The 22,038-nt window shown below is 38.1% G+C and overlaps 2 protein-coding genes and 1 non-coding gene across 5 annotated transcripts; 2 read left to right on the top strand and 1 right to left on the bottom strand.

Moving 5' to 3' along the window:
* Positions 1-780: 780 nt before the first annotated feature.
* On the top strand, positions 781-6,368 carry LOC103704499 (type IV inositol polyphosphate 5-phosphatase 7). 3 transcript variants are annotated; one of them, XM_039115783.3, is made up of 15 exons: positions 781-1,574; positions 1,684-1,768; positions 2,155-2,223; positions 2,389-2,476; positions 2,590-2,694; positions 2,779-3,276; positions 3,464-3,599; positions 3,790-3,983; positions 4,066-4,174; positions 4,436-4,584; positions 4,686-4,741; positions 4,993-5,032; positions 5,231-5,315; positions 5,569-5,608; positions 5,710-6,368. In XM_039115783.3, the coding sequence occupies exons 1-12, from the start codon at positions 1,545-1,547 to the stop codon at positions 4,998-5,000; spliced, it is 1,527 nt and encodes a 508-aa protein (XP_038971711.1). In that variant the 5' UTR covers positions 781-1,544; the 3' UTR covers positions 5,001-5,032; positions 5,231-5,315; positions 5,569-5,608; positions 5,710-6,368. The 3 variants fall into 3 exon arrangements, with proteins under 3 accessions (XP_038971711.1, XP_038971710.1, XP_038971709.1); XM_039115782.3 differs by having other exon boundaries at positions 784-1,574; positions 4,686-5,032; positions 5,566-5,608; XM_039115781.3 differs by having other exon boundaries at positions 784-1,574; positions 4,686-5,032.
* Positions 6,369-12,410: 6,042 nt separating this feature from the next.
* Positions 12,411-12,483, bottom strand: TRNAF-GAA (transfer RNA phenylalanine (anticodon GAA)). The gene has a single exon. It is a non-coding gene; the product is annotated as a tRNA-Phe (tRNA).
* Positions 12,484-14,493: 2,010 nt separating this feature from the next.
* Positions 14,494-21,123, top strand: LOC103704498 (proteasome subunit beta type-2-B-like). The gene is made up of 3 exons (XM_008787815.5): positions 14,494-14,768; positions 14,872-14,995; positions 20,543-21,123. The coding sequence occupies exons 1-3, from the start codon at positions 14,611-14,613 to the stop codon at positions 20,873-20,875; spliced, it is 615 nt and encodes a 204-aa protein (XP_008786037.2). The 5' UTR covers positions 14,494-14,610; the 3' UTR covers positions 20,876-21,123.
* Positions 21,124-22,038: the final 915 nt, after the last annotated feature.

Raw genomic sequence — 22,038 nt, forward strand, 5'->3', positions numbered from 1 at the left:
TTTGGATTTTGGCTTTGAAGAACATGAGCAAACCATGTTGCTTCCTCAAAAGCCATAAGCTTAGGCAAAATCCTGGATCCAAACAATGCTAAAAGCTGTGTTGTCTCAAAACACCACCAAACATTCATAAGCTATCAAAGCCCTATAAGAGACACAAGATGTAGCCCATTGATTCAGCTAAGGCCAACCCCATGCAGCCCAACATTCTAGGACCATCTGATCACATCAACAGCCATAGGGTTGCAGGGTTACTCAAAGGCTAATACCCTCAAAACCCTGGAAAGCTCCCAGTTCCCAATGCCAAAAGGAAGGTTCTCTAAACATTCCCCTTGCCCTAGACCACCTCACAAACCCCACACTAATAAAGACCTACCAAAACATACCTACCTATGCTCTTGCAAAAAACTATTTGAGAAAATGAACCATTAAAAAAACACACATATTCGTACAAAAATACGTACCACCACACTTACTATTAAAAAAGAAAAAGAAGAGGGGATTTGTATCCGCATCTCCCTCTCAAATACGCTCTCATCTTTAACTTTTTTTTTACCCCACTGCCTGCTTTTTCTTCCCCTGTCCCCATGGGAGGAAGGCGAAATGGAGCAGGGGGCAGCAAACTGACCGCGGGCAAGAGGTGGGAGGCAGATACTGAGGAGTGTGACCTGGCCCGGGCGGCTGCCGGGCAGCTCTGTTTTAACTTTTTTTTTTTTAACCATGACTAAAATTTCAAAAATATTTTTTTATTGCCTTGCCCTGTTCTGGGTTGGCCTTGGATTTGGGGCAAAAGGCCTCGAGAGGGGGGGAGAGTAGGAAGAAGAGAGAGAGAAAAAAAGGAGAGACAGAGAGTGAGAGAGAGAGAGAGAAAGAGAGAGGGGGGAGGGGAGTGGGATAAAGGAGAGAGGAGGGCTCAATCCTTGCGCTTTATTCTCTTCAGATTGGATACTTTGCGGTAATTCTGAGAACGAGGTTTCGAAGGAGAGAGCGTGTGTCCTTCCTTCCCTCCCCCATCTTCTCTTGTTCTCTGTTGTTCAGTGTCTGCATTGCTTTGTTTGTCTCCAAAATCCTATTTTTAAACTCCACTGCATTTGTTTTCAAGCCTATACTACTCCACTCCAAGTTTTTTTTAATCTTTTTGGTTCCGATACTTGAGTTTTATCTCGAAATCCCAGTGAGGAAGGAGCAAAAGGCCTCCTTTTTTCCTTTTACAGTATATGGTTGAGTTCTTTGTGAGTCTTATACAAAGCCTAGAAACTATTTCGACTGGTGGGGGAAGAAAAACAAACCATCCATCGTTTTCTGCTTGGAAGCTCTGCTTTCTGATCTGTTTCGGTGGAAAAAAATTGGGGAATGGTGTGTTAGAGGAAAGAGCTGGGCCACTCCCCCCTTGGTTTTCTTCTGTTTGTTAGCAGTATTAGGGTAAAGATCCAATTTTTTTCTGTTTCCACTTCATTTCATCGGCAACAGAGGTAAAGTCTTTTGAAGGAGGTGGAGGACGGGAGGGGGCACCATTTCTTCGAAGCTGTATGAAGGAGTTCTGAAACATGAGAGATGAAAATTCGAAGAAAAGCAAGGTTTTTTCCCCTCAAAAGAAAAAATTTTTTCCTTCATTTTGATGTAGTTAATATATTTTGTCTTTAGGATTGCTGATTTAAGTTTCTTCCCCTAATTTTGTGGGAGAAGCTATCATGGTCCAAGACAGTCAGAAAGTGGTTCAGCATCAAGGGCAAAGCTCAGGACTTTAATGCAGATGATGTTGTTGGCAGAGGTAAGTCCATTGCTTCTCTTCTGGATTTGGCCTCAGTTCTCTGTTACTAGTTGTGATTTCCTTTTTCTGGGATTTTAAGTGTAGAAGTCTCCAGCTCTTGGATTTGAGGCTCGGTTCTATACTTCTATTTCTTTTTGTTCCTAAAGATCTCTTCTTTCCCTTGGATCCATATTGTTGTAAATAGATATATTTAATTTTCACAAAATATCTGAGATTTTCCTTCAGCATCCCTTGATAAATTCTGCAATCCTTATTCCTTTTTTTTAAAAAAAATAATTTCAATGTATAAGTTCATATCTCTGATGAAGACAACAGTACTCAAGGACTCAAGCGACAGCCTTTTTAATCTTCATCTCCTCTTTTTTTTAATTGCTTGTTCTTTACAGGAGGTGATGAAAAATGGAGGACCAGCTTCTCAGAGAGAGAGGCATCCACAGTCAAGAAAAGCCGAACAGGTTAGAGTGCCAGGCTCCTCCCTGCCTAATATCTTTGGACCACATCTAAGCTGCTGCTTGCGTTTCTTTCTTTTGTTCTTCTTCTTCAAATTCCTTTGATTCCTCGAATCGGCTGCACCTTAAATACTGTCTCTCGTTGCCTGCTAATTTCCCATGGATCCTCAGAGAGATTGTCCAAACGGAGCACGGATCGAGTTTGGCGAGGAAGGAATGATCTGGAATCAGCTCAAGTTACAGATACTCAGGAATACAAGTAATTCGGATTATCTCCCCATCAACCTTATTTAGCTTCCTCACTTGCTAATTACAATGTGTCTTCCAATGTGTGATACGAACCTTTAATCTTCTTCTCCACTTGGTGTGTAGAATGTTTGTCGCAACATGGAATGTAGGAGGAAAATCCCCCTCAAATTCCTTGAAACTTGAGGACTGGCTCCATGCTTATCCTCCTGCTGATATTTATGTTTTGGGGTATATCTCTACACTAAATGTGAAGCATGCAACTTCTTGATGGTTAACATAAATCTCATTAATTAAATCCTTGCCGCTTCTTAGGTTTCAGGAGATTGTTCCTTTGAATGCTGGGAATGTTCTAGGTTCCGAAGACAATGGCCCAGCAAGAAAATGGATGGCTCTCATTAGAAAGACACTGAACAATCTTCCTGGCACTGGTGGTAGTGTAAGCTACCACACGCCCTCCCCTGTTCCCAATCCAATTGCTGAGCTTGATGCCGACTTTGAGGGTTCGGCAATGAGGCAAAAGAGTTCATCGCTGCTTCATCGACGGTCGTTCCAGTCCCTGAGCCGCAGTTTAAGAATTGATGGAGATATCATGGTCCCACAGTCAAGGCTGGATCGTCGATTCAGTGTCTGCGAACGTGTCAGCTTTGGGAGCAGACCAAGTGATTTTGATCCCAATTTTAGATGGTGTGGGTCATCTGATGATGAGAATTTTGGCATGGAGTCACCTAGTACTGTCATTTTTTCACCAATGTCATATGGCTATGGTGATTCATCAGTGGAAGAGAGGGAGAGACCATCAGGAAAATCTAGGTAGCCCTTTGCAAGACTTGTTAAATTTTCATAATTTTTTTGACAATTTTGGTCTAATGTTTTTCTAACTCTATGTGAAGCTTTTCCTTCCTTTTTCAATCATGATTTAACTTTACACTTTGTTCTCTATGCTCAAGCCTCTGCCATTGCTGAAATAGTCTTAAATTTGAACTTGGGACAATGCCAGGTACTGCTCGGTGGCAAGTAAGCAGATGGTTGGGATATTTCTCACAGTATGGGTGAGGAGTGAAATTAGAGATGATGTAAAGAACTTGAAGGTATCTTGTGTTGGCAGAGGTTTAATGGGTTATCTCGGTAACAAGGTAAATGTCACGGATTCAGATTAACTCCCCCCCCCCCCACAATGCTTAAACAAGTTACTATTTAATATTACTTCACTTTCAACATTAACTAAGACCTTTTTGCAAGAAATTGATGCTCTATCAGTGCTTTATCCATTTTGGTGATTTTTGAACATCATGAGTAAAGTGGAGGATATTGTCCTTCGTTCAGGGATCAATTTCCATTAGCATGTCTTTGCACCAAACAAGCTTCTGCTTCATCTGCAGTCACTTGACATCAGGGCAGAAGGAGGGAGATGAGCTACGAAGGAACTCTGATGTCATGGAGATTCTGAGGAAAACTAGATTTCCATGGGTGCATGGTGTTGCTGATGAAAAGTCACCTGAAACAATTCTTGAGCATGAGTAAGCCCACTTTTTAGATTTGACTGACCGAGAGAAATAATTTAAATTTATTTTAAGCTTGCACTTTTCTTATTTATTTCAGTCGGATAATATGGCTTGGGGACTTGAATTACCGCGTCGCTCTTTCATATCGCTCAGCAAAGGCTCTAGTTGAAATGCGAAACTGGGGAGCATTGCTGCAAAGAGATCAGGTAGTTTTCCCAATTGCTAAGTGCTGGACAACTATTATATATATTAGCAGGGCTTCTTAGTCTGGCTTTCGGTGTCTTGAAAATCTTCTATGCATGATGGCTTTCAGTGTCCCAAGAATACCTATTATTTTCTTTACTTTCTCTATATTAGAGGAGGAAAGAGGGAGGTTCTCTTGGAACTTAGAGAAAGCCATGATTCTTCTGTTCTTCTTTTCTTAATTATTGTGAAGCATGGAACCAAATCTCTTATGTCTTTAACAGCTTCGGATAGAGCAAGGATGTGGTCGTGTTTTTGAGGGCTGGAAAGAAGGAAGAATATATTTCCCTCCAACATATAAATATTCAACTAACTCAGATCGATATGCGGGGGATGACATGCATTCTAAAGAGAAGCGGCGGACACCAGCATGGTAAAAGCTCAAAGCACGGCATCTTGCAGGATGTAAAATTTTTCATATCCTATTGTTTAATTTGAGTTTGCAAAGCTAATTGCGCTATTTGTATTGTGAAGGTGTGACCGCATTTTATGGTATGGAAGAGGCCTCAATCAATTGGCTTATGTTCGTGGTGAGTCCAGATTCTCCGACCATAGACCAGTGTACAGCATTTTTTCAGCAGAGGTTGAAATAATCAGTCATAGCCGAAGCAGAAAGAACTTGGGTTGTTCTAGCTCTAGAATAGAAGTTGAAGAACTTTTGCCATACCCACATGGATACACTGATCTCAACTTCTATTGATGGGGCCAACTGTAGAGGACCTATGTTAAAGTGATTCTTTTTTGATGGAAGAAAATATATAGTTGTTTTTGCTATGTGCAGAGACCTGAAAGGAAACAGAGCACCAGTGTTTTTTCATAAGGTAAGTGATGATGAAAGATGCCCACATATTCTTTCAATTGCATGTACCCATCAAAAAGATATTACTAAACCTATGAAGAGTTATTGGCGGCTACTATAATTTTTTTTTTTAATATTTTTGGAGTAACAACTGTAGAATCCTCTTGCATATATTTTTCCGCTTTATTGAAGTACTGAAATGTGCTCTATGATAATGTAGGTTATTCTGCATCTCTTGAATCCAAAGAAACAAGCTTTAATCTCTTTCTGAATTTCGGAGGGCAATAATCCAGTTAAGCAAGCAGGTAGTCATCTTTTAGTATAACTAACCTTTACCGATTCTTCTTATATATATAACCTTATGCAACACTAAATTTGGTTATCTTAGGATCTTTGCATTTTGTCGTGCATTGGGTTAGATGATTTATCTCTATCAGTTTGTCATTACTTTGCTTTTATAAGAAGAGAAAACTGGAATCCTATCATGGGAAAATGTTGAAAAAAACAAATTAATCATTCAGCTTTGTGAGACTTATTTCTTCTGTGGCTTGCCAGCAGAGACCAAAGAAGAAACATTCCCAGAAATACCACCGCAAAAGTAATTCCCTTTCTCTTTTGTTTTGGTTTGCTTTTACCATTGTTGCTTGTATTAGCAGATTAACCATTAGTACTGACTGCTTCTCTTCTTGGTTTTAACAGGAAATGGCTGTTCAAATTTTGTCACTAACCAAGTCCATAAAGCAAACACATCAAATGAAAAACTTATTCCACAATAAATCAGCTGCTATGTCACTCCACCAGCTTGTTTGGCATTCTTAAGACTCATTTTAGTGTTCTGCCCAAGCAGTCAGTTGATAATGGAGATCAGCAATTTGATCCAGGAAGATGATGCCTAATTTCAAGTTCCCTATTGCCAATTAATAAAATGGAGCCATGACAAGATGGAAGAACTCTTTAAGAGTTGTTTGCGATTTGATCAGGAAGGTGCCTAAATTCAAGTTCCTTATCGCCTATTAATAAAATGAAGCCATGACAAGATGAAAGAACGCAATGTGGAAAGGTGTTGTTTGCCATATAAGCCAAGTCATGATACAGGGCATGATTCTTCTGAGCAAGTTGTAGGGAATTTTTTGTAGCTCGAGAAGTAGGAGAATGATTTTGGGCAAATAATTGTGTATAGTTCTTCTATGTTGTATAAGTTGGAAAGTGAGGATGACCTCTGCATTCATACTCATTGCTTGGTGATAAAAGAATGTAGCTATTATTTGTTGTTTCAGAGGGCATGGCTTATTGTTTTAGCTGAAAAAGTTTGTACCATTGATGGTCTTTGGAGGTTACTTTGTTTTCTATTGCTTCTTTCCTATTGTTTTAGCTATGATTTGTTGTTCAGAGGGCATGGCTTATTGTTTTAGCTGAAAAAGCTTGTACCATTGATGGTCTTTGAAGGTTACTTTGTTTTCTACTCCTTTCCAATTGTAGAGAGCATAAAAAGCAGGCAAATGACAGACCTTGTGGGCACTCTTGGGTTCGAATTTTAACGACTAAAAAAATGGTCAGAGGGATGGCAAAAATATATTTTTTTTGTTTATTAGAATAAAACGCTTTTTTGACTCCCCTCTTGATGGCTGAAAGCTCCATGTGTCCTTAGGCCATTGGTTCAAATTTATGATCTAAATTAGCCTCGTTGTATTTGCCCTTACCTAATGAACCAAGTCTTTAGAATTCAGAAGCGTGCAACGTTCTTAGACAGCAGGATCGAAGCACTTTCAAGAACTATCGAAGTGCTCTTCTTCTCAAAGGAAAATCCAGTCTCGTTAATGCTGAGAACTGTGACCAACTCCCTTCAATATAATTGATGTATATGTAAGAAATTAGATCCAAGTCTTGTAGGATTGGATTCACATGTAACAAAACATGTTTTAAGTTCATATCATAGCAGACTTCCATGGGATTCAAAGCTGTAATCCGGAGTTCTTAGATAAAAATTTAGAAGACCATGCATGGTTCCAAGTCTATACAAAATTCTGCATTTCTGAATCCAACTGTGGATTTCGATGCTCTTATTGGTTTCAGCGTTCAAAGTTGTCTCCCTGAAGCGTTCATATACTTGGCTCCATCTGGGACTTTACTTGGTCATCAGACAGCTTTATTCGAGCCAATAGAGGGATCTAATTTCTCTTGAGAATCATTATTCATTTATTTCTACTATCTAACCAACCAATATCTAGATCTATTCCAATTTATTTTACTTTTTATGAAACTATTTTTTATTCTTAATTGCATAATAGTATCTAAAGTTTTGATTGGTTAAAAATATGATATAAACATTTTTAACAGTTCTACTCTTATCACCGAGCAGGTCTTTTAACATGGAAGAAGTATTTTGTATCCTTGTATACAATAATAGGCAAACCTCTCATGTTGTTTGAGTGAAGAATTATTAGCCCAAAAAAATAAATAAAATAAAAATCAGGTTTCATTTCTTTTTTAGGTACAGTTCAGTCGTCCATGTTAGGAGACAAACTTTTTCTTCTTCTTTGTTTTTTAATGGAAGGGTTGGTCGCCGGCCCGAGTTTTAAGAAGCAAAGTTGGTACTAAAAATCCTACAAACCGGATCTCTACATTGAGATTTCTGCACGGCAGAGTGTAGTACCGTTGTGGATAGCTGCCATGCCATCTATCTCAAAGACAGTTTTTTTTTTTTTTCCTGTGATGCACCGTAGATTATTTTATTTTTTGGTACAACAACAGCTCACGCACTATGAATATGAATACGACCAACACAGAAGACTACGTAAAGATCATGGCACAGACCCACTATCCACTTAGACGAACCACTGAAGTGGTGGGCTATATAGTAAGCCACTCAGTTGGTAGTCATGTTGGCCTCTCCGTATATGTGTGAAGTTTGATGCGAGTTACACTTCTCCATCAATCTACGATTCTCATAGATCAACGACCGATTCTCAACCGTGCGTCTCTGTCTCCAGATCTACTCAACCACCATAGTAGAATCGCTTTCAAGAATAATACGATTTGAAAAGCCTTCGAAGATATTTTTGGAATAAACGAAAGTTGTCCGTCTCCAAATAAAATGATGTAGCAGTTACCTATGATGGTAGGTAATTCTTCGGCGCAAAAGAAGCACCGTAGAGTTACAACTAGAAGCTTTATGGAGTCACGATCATTCTAATCCTTTAGGTTTAATCTCCGAGTTTCTGTGTAATTAATCATTTGCGTCTGCATCCAGTTTACTGCACTTTTTTTTTTTTCGATTCATGTGCGCCGATCCCCAGCAAGATGTGGTGGTACGTGTTGGTGTATAGAAAATTTTCACTTAATACTTTTTTAAGGTTTGGATTTCTTCTGTAAACATGAATACGGATAGACTCAGGCAGTAACTAGATTAGAAGATTCCCATAGAATAAAGAAGTCAAGTGACTCACCGCTTGGTAAAATCATATGGAGATGTGCAAGAATGTACATTCCTATGTCTGTGTGCTTGGTATTAATCATGTGACAGCATCTAATAGGTTGGGTAGTGCTAAAAAGACCATTTTCTTCATCAAAATAATAAAAATTCTATTTCCCCATGTATTTCCAACCCTCGTGCCCTCATAAAAAGAGGGAAGAGATGTTGAAATAGCACATATTAAAAAAAAATACTATTCTTGATGGAAGGCAAAATAGATCGTCCTACTCCAGCATGGAACCACCCAATTCCTGCCAAGCATGCCCAGCCTCAGCCCTGCTAAGAGTTGAGTCGACCTCGGACCCCGTCGAAGGTCGAGCCGACCTTGGACAGAGGCCAGGCCAACCTCGGACCCCGCAAAAGGCCAAGCCAACCTCAGCCCTGTCAACTTTGATTCCGTCAAAAATTCTGTGGATCCTCAGCACAAAAGGAACGGTTCCCCCCCAAGGCCTTATATAGTCTACCTCAACGGCTCTAATCGGCCTGCTCGGGCAGCCGAGCGGTCAGATTATGCCACGTGGCAGAGAAGCTCCCACAGCAGATCTTTTTGGATCGCGGTATTAAAGGCCGGTCATCATGATGGCCGCCTTGGAGGGGGGAGGCATTGATGATTGGCCCTCGCATACCATCAGGTAATGCCTCGAGAAGGAGTGTGCACACAATGCACTGAAGAGCCCACCTCAACTGCTTCCGTTTGGAATGACGTGGCAGATCCTCAGAACAAATCTGGAAAGATATCTCTCAAATTCTCGGCCCGCGGGATTGATCTCCGTGATTCACGCCACCTTCAGCTAATGGCTAGCTGATCACAGTACGGTCCGAGACTTCAAGTAACGGCCGAGACCCTTTCTCTATAAAAAGGATGTAGAAAAAGGCCTTCGGTAAGCCATTAGAAGCAATTCAAAACATTCAGAAACCTCTCCAAAAACTCGGCTAACTTAGCCATCGGACGGCCTTCGCCGGAATCACCGGCCAAGGCTTTGTGCAGGTACAGGAGCGCAAGAGGTGGCTCCCTTTCTCCGTCCCGACCGGCGTCTTCTCAGCTTCCTCCGGCGTGGTCACCCTTAGGCCAAATTTCAACCACAACAATTCTTTTAATGTATTTTCAAACCTCATGGTTTCAAGCATGTTAGAGAGCATCTCTAATACTCTTTCTAAAGCAAGTAGCCTCCCATCACAAATTCAAGTCTTTTCTGTAAACGTATAGTTCTTGGCAGCATCAAAGAACCAATTATCAGCGAAGGCAAAAATCTTGGTCAAAGTTGTGTTACATCGTCATGGAGACTCTCCTATGATGTGATTAGAGAGTGGAACCTTATGCAAGTTAACCTACGAAGATTTATCCTTGTTCAAGAAAAATGTTGCTAATATATTAATTATATAAGAGAGATCAAAAGAAACAACAAAAAATATGAGTTCGTATGTTTATGTTGCTTGTCATGCTGTTGCTTCAGCACAATTGACTACAAATATTCTAATGATGCGATATGTGAACCAATTAGGTACTAATCTAGTTCCCCTGCAAGAATTTGTAATTGGTTGAATTGCATCACTGTATTACTATTCCTATTCATAAACTAGTTTGCCACAAGAGCATAATCCTATCTTTTGATTTATACATGGATTTCTTATGATCCATGGTTTAGGGTTCTGTAAAGTTGCAAAGTATTATTCACTTAGGAATTTCGATTAGTTTGTGGTTACAATTCCTAAACAATACATGAAACATTCGAGGAATAACAAGGGAAGGAAATGCTCTACATGAACTTCTATTTCACATATTTGCCTGAAATCATAGAATAATTTAGTCTTTTGTACAATATATCCCTCATATAACTCAAAAAATGAGAGTGGAACCTTATGCAAGTTAACCTACGAAGATTTATCCTTGTTCAAGAAAAATGTTGCTAATATATTAATTATATAAGAGAGATCAAAAGAAACAACAAAAAATATGAGTTCGTATGTTTATGTTGCTTGTCATGCTGTTGCTTCAGCACAATTGACTACAAATATTCTAATGATGCGATATGTGAACCAATTAGGTACTAATCTAGTTCCCCTGCAAGAATTTGTAATTGGTTGAATTGCATCACTGTATTACTATTCCTATTCATAAACTAGTTTGCCACAAGAGCATAATCCTATCTTTTGATTTATACATGGATTTCTTATGATCCATGGTTTAGGGTTCTGTAAAGTTGCAAAGTATTATTCACTTAGGAATTTCGATTAGTTTGTGGTTACAATTCCTAAACAATACATGAAACATTCGAGGAATAACAAGGGAAGGAAATGCTCTACATGAACTTCTATTTCACATATTTGCCTGAAATCATAGAATAATTTAGTCTTTTGTACAATATATCCCTCATATAACTCAAAAAATGAGAGTGGAACCTTATGCAAGTTAACCTACGAAGATTTATCCTTGTTCAAGAAAAATGTTGCTAATATATTAATTATATAAGAGAGATCAAAAGAAACAACAAAAAATATGAGTTCGTATGTTTATGTTGCTTGTCATGCTGTTGCTTCAGCACAATTGACTACAAATATTCTAATGATGCGATATGTGAACCAATTAGGTACTAATCTAGTTCCCCTGCAAGAATTTGTAATTGGTTGAATTGCATCACTGTATTACTATTCCTATTCATAAACTAGTTTGCCACAAGAGCATAATCCTATCTTTTGATTTATACATGGATTTCTTATGATCCATGGTTTAGGGTTCTGTAAAGTTGCAAAGTATTATTCACTTAGGAATTTCGATTAGTTTGTGGTTACAATTCCTAAACAATACATGAAACATTCGAGGAATAACAAGGGAAGGAAATGCTCTACATGAACTTCTATTTCACATATTTGCCTGAAATCATAGAATAATTTAGTCTTTTGTACAATATATCCCTCATATAACTCAAAAAATGAGAGTGGAACCTTATGCAAGTTAACCTACGAAGATTTATCCTTGTTCAAGAAAAATGTTGCTAATATATTAATTATATAAGAGAGATCAAAAGAAACAACAAAAAATATGAGTTCGTATGTTTATGTTGCTTGTCATGCTGTTGCTTCAGCACAATTGACTACAAATATTCTAATGATGCGATATGTGAACCAATTAGGTACTAATCTAGTTCCCCTGCAAGAATTTGTAATTGGTTGAATTGCATCACTGTATTACTATTCCTATTCATAAACTAGTTTGCCACAAGAGCATAATCCTATCTTTTGATTTATACATGGATTTCTTATGATCCATGGTTTAGGGTTCTGTAAAGTTGCAAAGTATTATTCACTTAGGAATTTCGATTAGTTTGTGGTTACAATTCCTAAACAATACATGAAACATTCGAGGAATAACAAGGGAAGGAAATGCTCTACATGAACTTCTATTTCACATATTTGCCTGAAATCATAGAATAATTTAGTCTTTTGTACAATATATCCCTCATATAACTCAAAAAATGAGAAACATCTTCCAATCTCAACTTTCACATTTGAGCCACAACCTACCTAACTTATGAACTAGAATTTAGTATTTATTCTCTCCCAACTAATTGTAGTTCACCATTTCGAGTTTATTAGGTTTTTGTGGTTGAATCAATTATTAACTTATAAAATGATATTTTTTTCAAATAATTTATTGAGTGATAAGTTAACGACAACTAAACTTGCTAGCAATAGTAAATTTTACCATTTCCAAATCCTCTTATCTATAAAGCAAAATATTAAAAATGTTGAATTAATTTCAAAATACTCTTGATTTCCGGAAGTTTTAATTAATACTTTTCTTATTTTGAAAGATAATATAAAATATTAGAACAATTTCTAAAAAGGGTCAATTTGAAATTTTTATTTTCCAAATTTTATTGACATTCAAAAATAAAAATTAAACTGGTTGAATAAATTTCAAAAACATTGCGGTGAGCGTGGATCGAACACGCGACCTTCAGATCTTCAGTCTGACGCTCTCCCAACTGAGCTATCCCCGCTTGGGTGTGTGAAGCTTATTGTAATATAGTTATGATTAGAGTTATATAACGCTTATAATCCATCAAATCAAGAAGACGACGACCACCACGGGAGAGGGAACGTCCCCTATCCATTCACGCACCACCCCGAAGGACAAATTAATGAAGGTTCCTAAAATTCGGATTTTGGCCCTGGCATTGTTGCTGACATTGCTGGAATTCCTCCTCAGGGCCTTTGCTCGACTGGCCATTTCTTTCCTGACCTCGCTCTCTCCTCTCTTCTCAATATTTTTCTTCGCGCCTATGCTCGCACCATCTCTGCTTCTGCTCGCTCTGCTGGCTCACTCTATATTCATGCTTGCAGTGCTCGTGCACGCTGGAGTACTATAAATTGGATTGCATCTTTTGTCGCCAATCATTCAGAGGACCATCTAGAGGTGGAAGAAATGGAGTTGCTAAGTGCTCTCCATGATGTATTGCTTTTTGATTTTTTTGGCTGTATCTATACATGTCATGTATGATGCTTTTATTCTAGAGCGGAAAAAAAAAAACAAAGATAGTAACGAGAAGCTCATTATAGTCAGCCTCCTCCAGCCTGGAGCCACTCCTGGCATGTTTGAGGTCACCCACATACAACTATCGCTCACATCTCTCCAAGTCATCTTCTAAGTTCTTAACGACCAATTTTTGTGCCCATGCAGGCGTTCGTCGGTGCAGGTGGACAAAACCCCGTCATTTATAGCTGAGCTCTGGCAAGCCAGTCTTAAGAGCTGTCTTTAACGTATATAATATATATCTCTCTCTTTCTCTCATTCTTTTCTTACAAATATGATTGTTTGCAAAACAAGCCAAGTTGCATGGTTCTTAACATTTGAGTGAATTAATGATTCTTGTTCTATCTAACAGTCACGAGATAAGCTGGAGTCCACTCATCCGTCGCCGTCTCTTCTCGCGACGAGAATCACCGTCTCGTAAGCGAAAATGATAAATAAATCTTGGTTTGCTATGGCAAAAAAAAAGCATGTCTGCTTATAAATTTTTCTTGTTTGCATTGTTTAGATTCACAAGTACACAGCAAAAGACTTGCAGGCAACTCTCAATCTAGTATAGAATGACAAATGGATAATCAGGTGACTATCACAGTTAATATCAACCAGCTTAAATGAACATGATAACTTATTATATATTTAGACCAGAGACAAATGACACAAGGGCTGCTGGTGTAAAAGAACCTAAAGTGCTTTTTTTTTTTTTTTTTTTTGGTACATCAGCAACTCACACATAATAGATGTAAGTACAACTTAAAGAGTCAGACAGTAAAACAAAATATAATAGAGATAAAACAAAGGTGTGGTTCTTCCAGATAAAATCTTTGGAGTGACCAGCCGCATAGGATGCCGCCCAATTTGCAACGTTGTTGGCCTCTTTAAGGACATGGGTAGCCCAAAAGGCAACGCATTCGCTAAGAATCGACGAATGTCGAGGAGCAGTCGCATCTCCCTAGTAGCACTCTTTGGGACTTTGGATTCCCTTGATCACCGTATCGGAATCCCTTTCAAGGATCATGCAGTTCGCCTCCAGCATCCGTCTGGCGTAGGAGACACCCTTTCAGGTAGCTCCAACCTCGATACCAGCGATGGAATGATAAAGTGCTAGTTCATTCAGTACCCACCTAATCATGTTGCATGACTTTCAACTCATATATTATACAAAGATTATTTTTCTTCTATTAGTGATGGTCCACATAAATCGTATTAAACGCATTAGCTTACAAGGCTGGAAAGTAATTTCCATTTTGGGATCAATAATAGCAATATGCAACATTTGGTTTTGGTTTAAAAATTAACATATATATATTTTTATAACTTCCTATTAATTATATTTTAAACTATATATATATATATATATATATAATGTATGTATGAATGTATGCATGATGATTTGGAGTAAGTTATAACAAGTCTCGTTAAGTTGATCCGCTAGACCACCGGATCCCTCCTTGCCCTTTTGCTTGTTCTACAAGTCCAAAGGTCCCTATTTCTTCTCTACGAATCTCTTCTGCCCAACGTTCGGCTCGCTGTTTTCTTCTTCGCTCTTTTTTCCTTCTGTTCTTCGTTTGGTCTCGAGAGAAATCCTCCGGCGAGGGAGATGGAGTGCGTGTTCGGGCTTGTTGGCGACGGCTTCGCCTTGATCGCGGCGGACTCATCCGCCGTCCACTCGATCCTGGTCCACAAGTCCAATGAGGACAAGGTCATGATCCTCGACTCCCATAAGCTCCTCGGAGCCTCCGGCGAGGGCGGCGATCGGTTCGTTCCTACCTTCTTCCTTTCTTTCTTAAATGAGCACCTCCCTTGAGTCTTGATCTTGTTCGCTTATTCCTCAATTGATGGCTCTGATGGTGGATGGCAGGGTGCAGTTCACGGAATACATCCAGAAGAACGTGCACCTGTACCAATTCCGGAACGGCATCCCTCTCACAACCGCTGCCGCCGCCAACTTCACCCGCGGCGAGCTCGCCATCGCCCTCCGGAAGGTAGGCGGATATCTCTCCGAATCCACCCTTTTTTTCTAGGGTTTCTTTGTTTGTAATCTGTCGAAAAGTTGGGGTTTGGTTCTTTCTTGTTAGGGGAATCAGTTATATGTGGTCGATCTTAAATAATAGGGTCTGGTTTTGGTACTTAGTACCGGTATTAATTAAAATTGCTATCGTTGTGGAGGAAGAGCTAAGAAAGTTGTGATTTTTAGCTTAGTTCACTAGTATGCAGTCAAATTGTTGAAAAATGAATATTTGGGGAAGCAATTTTGTGGCTTATTTGAGATTAAAACGGTTAAAGCCCAATGATTATTGAACATTAGTATGCTTAATTTCATGTCTTTTATGATTGAAAAGAAGATGTCGATAATGTTAGATGATCAAATGTTTTTTTCCTTCTCTTTTTTGCTGTAATGTGCATTTAGGACTGAGATACATAATTGGTTTTTAAAAACTAATTCTACGCTATCTGGCTAAAAAGTATTAAAGATAAAACTGTGGTGCCCTCTTAATGGGATGAAGCAGAACTATGAAATTGGAATGAATGCTTTTCTAGTTCTCCTGTTGATGGACAATAGTCAAAAAGAATTTGCAATGAACAAATTGTTATATAGACTCTTAAAGTTTTTTTTTCTCCCAGTTTTTGGGCCATAAAGTGGAGATTTTTGCTTTTGATTGCTGTAATGTGCATTTAGGACTGAGATACATAATTGGTTTTTAAAAACTAATTCTACGTTATCTGGCTAAAAAGTATTAAAGATAAAACTGTGGTGCCCTCTTAATGGGATGAAGCAGAACTATGAAATTGGAATGAATGCTTTTCTAGTTCTCCTGTTGATGGACAATAGTCAAAAAGAATTTGCAATGAACAAATTGTTATATAGACTCTTAAATTTTTTTTTTCTCCCAGTTTTTGGGCCATAAAGTGGAGATTTTTGCTTTTGATTCGTTAAATGTTTCTTAGCTCGTACATGTTCTTATTTCCTTGTGACTATGCTCCATATAGTGGTGATGCATATTCCTCAACTGAATGGTCTACCTCTTTTTGTCCCCTTTGATTTACATATTTTTTGGTCTGGGCATATGTTGGTGCATGTGTACATTTCTATTTATCTACACCTTTTCCTATGTTTCTAAATTTAATATAAGATTCCTCATGAACTTATATAACAGTTATTCAGATTGAATTAGAATCAATTTCTGAGTGCCTTTTTATCTTGGAGTTGAATGAAGCATTTGTCCTCCCACTTATACTCATCCTTGTAGTGGTAGTTCTCTAGTCTCTTAAACTTTAAGTTCATAATTCCATTTTCAATGTTTCTGTCAGCAAAATAAGGGTAAACACTAACAGTCCACCCAATTTAATTTCTGGAGCTGAAACATCAGTATCTTGAATGGCCTTGCAGATTATTCACATTGTTTTATATGTTTTCACAATATTTGTTAATTGTAAATCTTGAATTGCCAATAAACTCTATTTTCCTTGTCTCCAGGCCTGCTATAAGATCTGAATGTTTTGATTAAAGGATTAGGCATAGAAAAAACCATGGTTCATGTGTTGCTGCTTAACAATTCGATTGGGAAGTATTTTTTAAGTTCATCACAACATTTTTATGGCTAAGAGAAAAACTTTGACCGTTTTTTATTCTATGGCACGATGATGTGAGATATAACAAAGGTTAATCATTTTGATATAATTATTAGGTCTAGAGTTAGTTACAAGTGATAAGATTTTGCAGTGACCTATAGATTGGAGATTTCGTACCGCCTCACTACCCACCCCCTAAATTTCTTAGGTATTCCTTTTTGATCCTGATGTGGTGCTATTCAGTTGTTGAATAGATGATTTGGGTGGGAGTCTAGGCTCCTTAGTTTTAGAGAGTTTTGATATACGTGAAAATAATTCTGCACTTGTGATGGCCAAGCTCTTTGGTTCTTTTTTTTGTTTTTTTTTTTGGGGGGGGGTAGGATTTTAATTGTGCTGTAGTGAATTTTCAGATGTAGTGATACATGTAAGGGTGTAGACAAGCAAAATACAAGAAATCTGAAGCTAGTTTGAGCTTACATCCAAAATAAATATGTTTAGCTCACGCTTGGCATGAGCTTGAGTTGAGTAAAGAAGGTGAGGCTCTAGCTAGGCTCTTTTAATAATTAGCTGACTCGTGTTTTTCTTGCTTAGGCTCAATTGTTAGCTTTGTTCAGAATGGTTTCGTCATGAGATTCCAATGCCTTGGGGTTTCAGAGAAGGAGAATTGAATGGAGGAAAATAGATTGAGTGGGTTCTGGATGTAGTAAGCTTTGGGGAGAGGGAGATAAGCAGAGTGGGGAGAATTAAAAAAGGGATCCCTACTATTCTCATCTTTGAGAGAGCCAAGCTGGTAACAGTGAACTCTTTTAAGGGATGCTACCGAGTGTGATTGTTGCTGGTTATCGAATATGAGAGGCCATACACATAGAGGGGGATTGCGACTACTACTGTAGAGGCTATTCTTGTATCCGAGAAAAAGATAATGGGAAACATGAGAGTTGGAGGTATTGCGGCTACAGCTTTCTTACCTTTCTTCCATCCCATTCCACCCCCTGCCATTGGTCCTGTCTTGAAGATGATAATGTAACTAGTGAATAAACCTTAAAACCATTAGATCAGAGATCTAATGGCTGAGCTGCATGTTATTTTAAAAGAGAAAAACTTGTGAGTGTTCTTATGTTCTCCAAATGCTTTGACAGTTTCGGGCCAAAATTATTTTATTTAGGTCTTCCTTATGAAATATATGCGGCATCTAATTTTTTTGATTGGTTTCTTTTAGTATTAACATTCTTGTACACTTGCTTATGGAAATGCTCAAACCTGTATGTTTGGGAGCAATGTACTCTTATCACCTTTCTCTCCTTTCTGCTCCTCTTATACCATGAACTCCTTCGCATCCATACTAGAGACTGCCTCTTCCCCTATCACTACTACACCTTATGTCTCTAACATTTATTGTATATGCACATATCTGCATCTATGAATGTAATTTGTGTGCCTATGGTTCAGTATGTTGTTAATGTATAAGTTGCTTGAACTTGTTTTCAAATAGTATTACACCAATTAGATTCACTCCAGTACTATTGCAATGCTCAATAAAGAATGTAGTTTCAATTGTTTGTCTATGATGCAAATCCTTTATCCTCAATTCAAATTTGGGTGTTGCCTGATCAACAAAAGACTTGAAATTTCTTATTCTGCTGATCTAACTCGATAAATTCTTGCCCCGCAAGAAGCAGAGGCAAACGACTAGGCTTGTCAATACTTGATTTTTAGAATCCATAATTCTATAAAATAACTGTATTTTTTTTTCTCAAAATCTCTTTCTAAGCAAGGAAGTGGTTTAGGTTGCAATATATTGCAATTGCAATAACTGCTTCCTCCTCACATGAAGGGACACTTGTCCAGCTTTCTGATTGGGAAGAAAATTAGTTTCTAAAATGGATAGGTTTGGTCCAATCTAAATGGGATTCTAAACCAGCAAAGGACCTTCTCTTAAAATCCTTACTTCCTTGATTTGTTCTTCTCATCTTCTCTTCATTATTGTCTGTTTTCCTCGAAAAGAGATAGATCGGGGGTATCGATGTGGATGAAAGGCAGAGATGAGAGCGAAAGAAGAGGAGTGGAACGAAGCCTTAAAGGCGGCCTCAAAAACTAAAAGGAGCCAAAAACAAGTCATACAAAGTCTAGATTTCAGCTACTAGAAAGATAAAGGGAGCTAAACACAGGATCTATGAAGCTCCAAGCACACCCCAAACATGGACAAAGAACAAACCTATAAAAAATTCATACAGCCTAAGTTTGTGACTATGTTGGGAGATGATGACTAGAAAAGCAGTCTTTCTGAATTCAAAGCTCCATTCCTTGTCTATGCAAGTGCCTCACATTAGTGAATTCAGATTTAATAATATCCGATTGGGGTTAACTTCAAAGATGAAGTCCTTGACAAAGAGGTTAGGAGTCTAGACTCAAAGTTGATGCGACCACACATCTCAATCATGTCGCGGTGCTGCTTTTCTTTTTCTTCCTCTTGAGCACTTTGCCCAGGAATAAGCTGAGGAGATGCTGATATGGAAGAAGAGGATGAAGAAAGTTGGTTCTAGGTGGGGGTAGGTAAAGAAAATATTGAAGGGGAGGCATTGGAGATGCAAAGAGGATATGACAAAGTGGGTGGGGTCGAGGAGGTCATGCCAATGGTGCTGAAGAGAGGCTGAGGAAGAGGAGGATTGGGAAGGGGAGATGGAAAGGACAAATAAACAGGGGAAGAAGAGTTCAGAATGGATCCTCCAGGTTGGTTCAAAAAGACCATCTTTAGAATAGGGAGAACCCAATTCCAGTTTGACTGGACCTATTGGTTTGAGACCCTCTACTTTTCTCTTCTCCTCATGTGAAAGCAGGATTGCCAATAGGGGGATCATTTTTTAATTAATGAAATTTATGGAAGAAAACTATTTATGATAGTTATGCAGTTCTAAACTACCTTGCATCTATTTTTGAGCATCAATCTCACTCATGATGGCACCTCACCTTTTGTCCTATGCCAGTGATTTCAGAACTCCTACGTCTTCGTGACACCATGCAACCCTTCAAGAACTTTTCTTCTCATTATCAGTTTGAGTTTATACTTCCTACCAAAGCCTTTCTCCAAAAGCATTTTTCTTGGTGTTAGTATTTTTGTTAGCACTACTTGGTTCAGTATATGTATAGTATCAGTAGCGTAGTTGCTTGATACAAGGGTAGCATGTGAAATTAGTAATTGTACTATCTTCACTGCCATTATTTGTTAGCTTTAGTTTTGATAAAGCATTACCAGTAGCATTATATTATGCACTAGTTCTCATACTTAGATTAGCATCAACAATTCATCATTCTAAGACAACGGTATCAGTACCAATATTTGCACTCTGTATGAGAAACATCCTCTTTTTTTTGTTGTTGGTTGGTCTGATTTCAGTATTATAATATCAATCTCAACTTGAAACTTCATGATAATATATTGATTGCTGCTGGTGTCAATTATGGCGTCAGTATCAGTTATTCCTATCATATTATTAGTGAACATCAAGATGAATCCAATACACCCATTTGATAGAAAAAGGGCAAAAGTTGATGGCAGTGCGTGCTCAAACCTGCATTAGATAATAGACATGCACTCTTTTATGGTATTTATATTTTGATATATGACAGATGAAGACCTAATTGTCCAGCCATCTCAAGTTCTCGCAGTACCCAATCAGGAACCCAGGAAGTAACCTAAGACTTCCAAGGGGGTCACAGCCTTTGACCATTAATGCGGTCTGGTATAGTGTTATTCGAAAAGAAAGGTCCCATATGCATAAATTGGCCAACATAAAAAGAAAAAGATACTCTGTCTAATCCCAGCATTTTGACCAAATATTTTCTCCTGTAATCACAATCAAGCTAGGGCAATGAATTGGGATACTTATTTAATTTTTGAATTTTAAGCTATTATATGAGCATGCTAATTTGATTTACCCTTTGGATTTTTGGTTTCCCAGAACCCATATCTTGTGAATATTCTACTGGCTGGTTACGACAAGGATATTGGTCCATCGCTCTACTACATTGACTACATTGCAACTCTGCACAAAATTGAAAAGGGTGCATTTGGTTACGGATCCTACTTCAGCTTATCAATGATGGATCGGCACTATCACAGCGGGATGTCATTGGAAGAAGCAATTGATTTGGTGGATAAGTGCATAATGGAAATCCGATCTAGACTGGTTGTTGCCCCACCAAACTTTGTGATCAAGATTGTTGACAAGGATGGAGCAAGGGAGTATGCCTGGCGTGAATCAGTTAAAGATGCTGGAATTGCTCCAGCTTAAGATGATTATTTCTTTTTCCTCTTGAACGAGCCTCATGGATTGATTCTGTGTGACGAACCAAGGAATGTGGTTTAGATGCAACTTATTATGATAGCGTGTTACGTCGCTAGTGGTCTTCTGTTTTCTTTACCAAATTTCAGTTGTCAAACAATTTCCTCATTTTGCATTATGTTTGTCTTGAAAGAAGCAATTAGTGACTTATTTACAATCAAACATAATTAACCTGAAACATCTTTAAGGTTCTGTTACCAGAGTTACCCTAAAATATTGAACCACTAAACCTATTTTTGCGTCAGTGAAGCTGAGATAGATATGAATTCCCTATAATTCTGTGATGTGAAACCAGTAACATGTGGTAGTTCCTAGTATCATAGATTTAAGTTAATGGAATGGTTGATGCTTATCATCCAGTATTAACTATTACGACATTTTAAAATGAATATTATAAAATCATAAATTATTTCTGTAAACATTGCTATTAAATTAGAAAAATGAACTCTTTTATTCATTCTGTTGGCCATCAGTTTGTCATATTGTTGGTTAGTCCATGGTCTGCAATCTTAGTATCAGATACCGTATCTTATCAGTACAGTACGGTACACCTTTGTGCCAAGCATTGACTTGAAGGAGTGTTTCGTACCGGTTTTCTTTCAGTACGGTATGGCAGACCTTGCATCAGTCTGTCATTAGTGCCTGCACCAAGCTCTAATATGGCCTTGTACACTTTCAAATTATGTTGGTTTTGTCAGTCATGCTAAAGTCATTCTTTTCTATCTAAAGGTGAAATTATCTGACTGGTTTTAAAATATCCTTGCTAGTTAATTGATGCCATGTCTTGGATCTTTGATTATCATTTTCTATTGGTTTACATTTTAAGTCTTAGTTTTCATGCAAGAGTTGCAACTGATTCGTGATTCTTACGTATATACAAGGCACAAAGTAAACCTTCTTGCCAGATGAGTGAAAGATAGCAAACAGAATTATTTCATCGCACTTCAGCCATATATGGCAGTCATGGTCAACATGTATTTGTTTGATTATCCTGCTAATACATGTCTTCCGAACATGCTTCGCTTAACTAAGTAGAGGAGACAATAACCTAGATTACATGTCACCTTTTCATCCTCCATTGGAAAGTCTGAAAAATCAATTGAAGAGGATTT

The sequence above is a fragment of the Phoenix dactylifera genome, chromosome 9, assembly GCF_051530095.1.
Source record: "Phoenix dactylifera cultivar Ajwa chromosome 9, Ajwa_hap1_PhDact_Kaust_v1.1, whole genome shotgun sequence".
NCBI classification, from domain to species: Eukaryota; Viridiplantae; Streptophyta; class Magnoliopsida; order Arecales; family Arecaceae; genus Phoenix; species Phoenix dactylifera.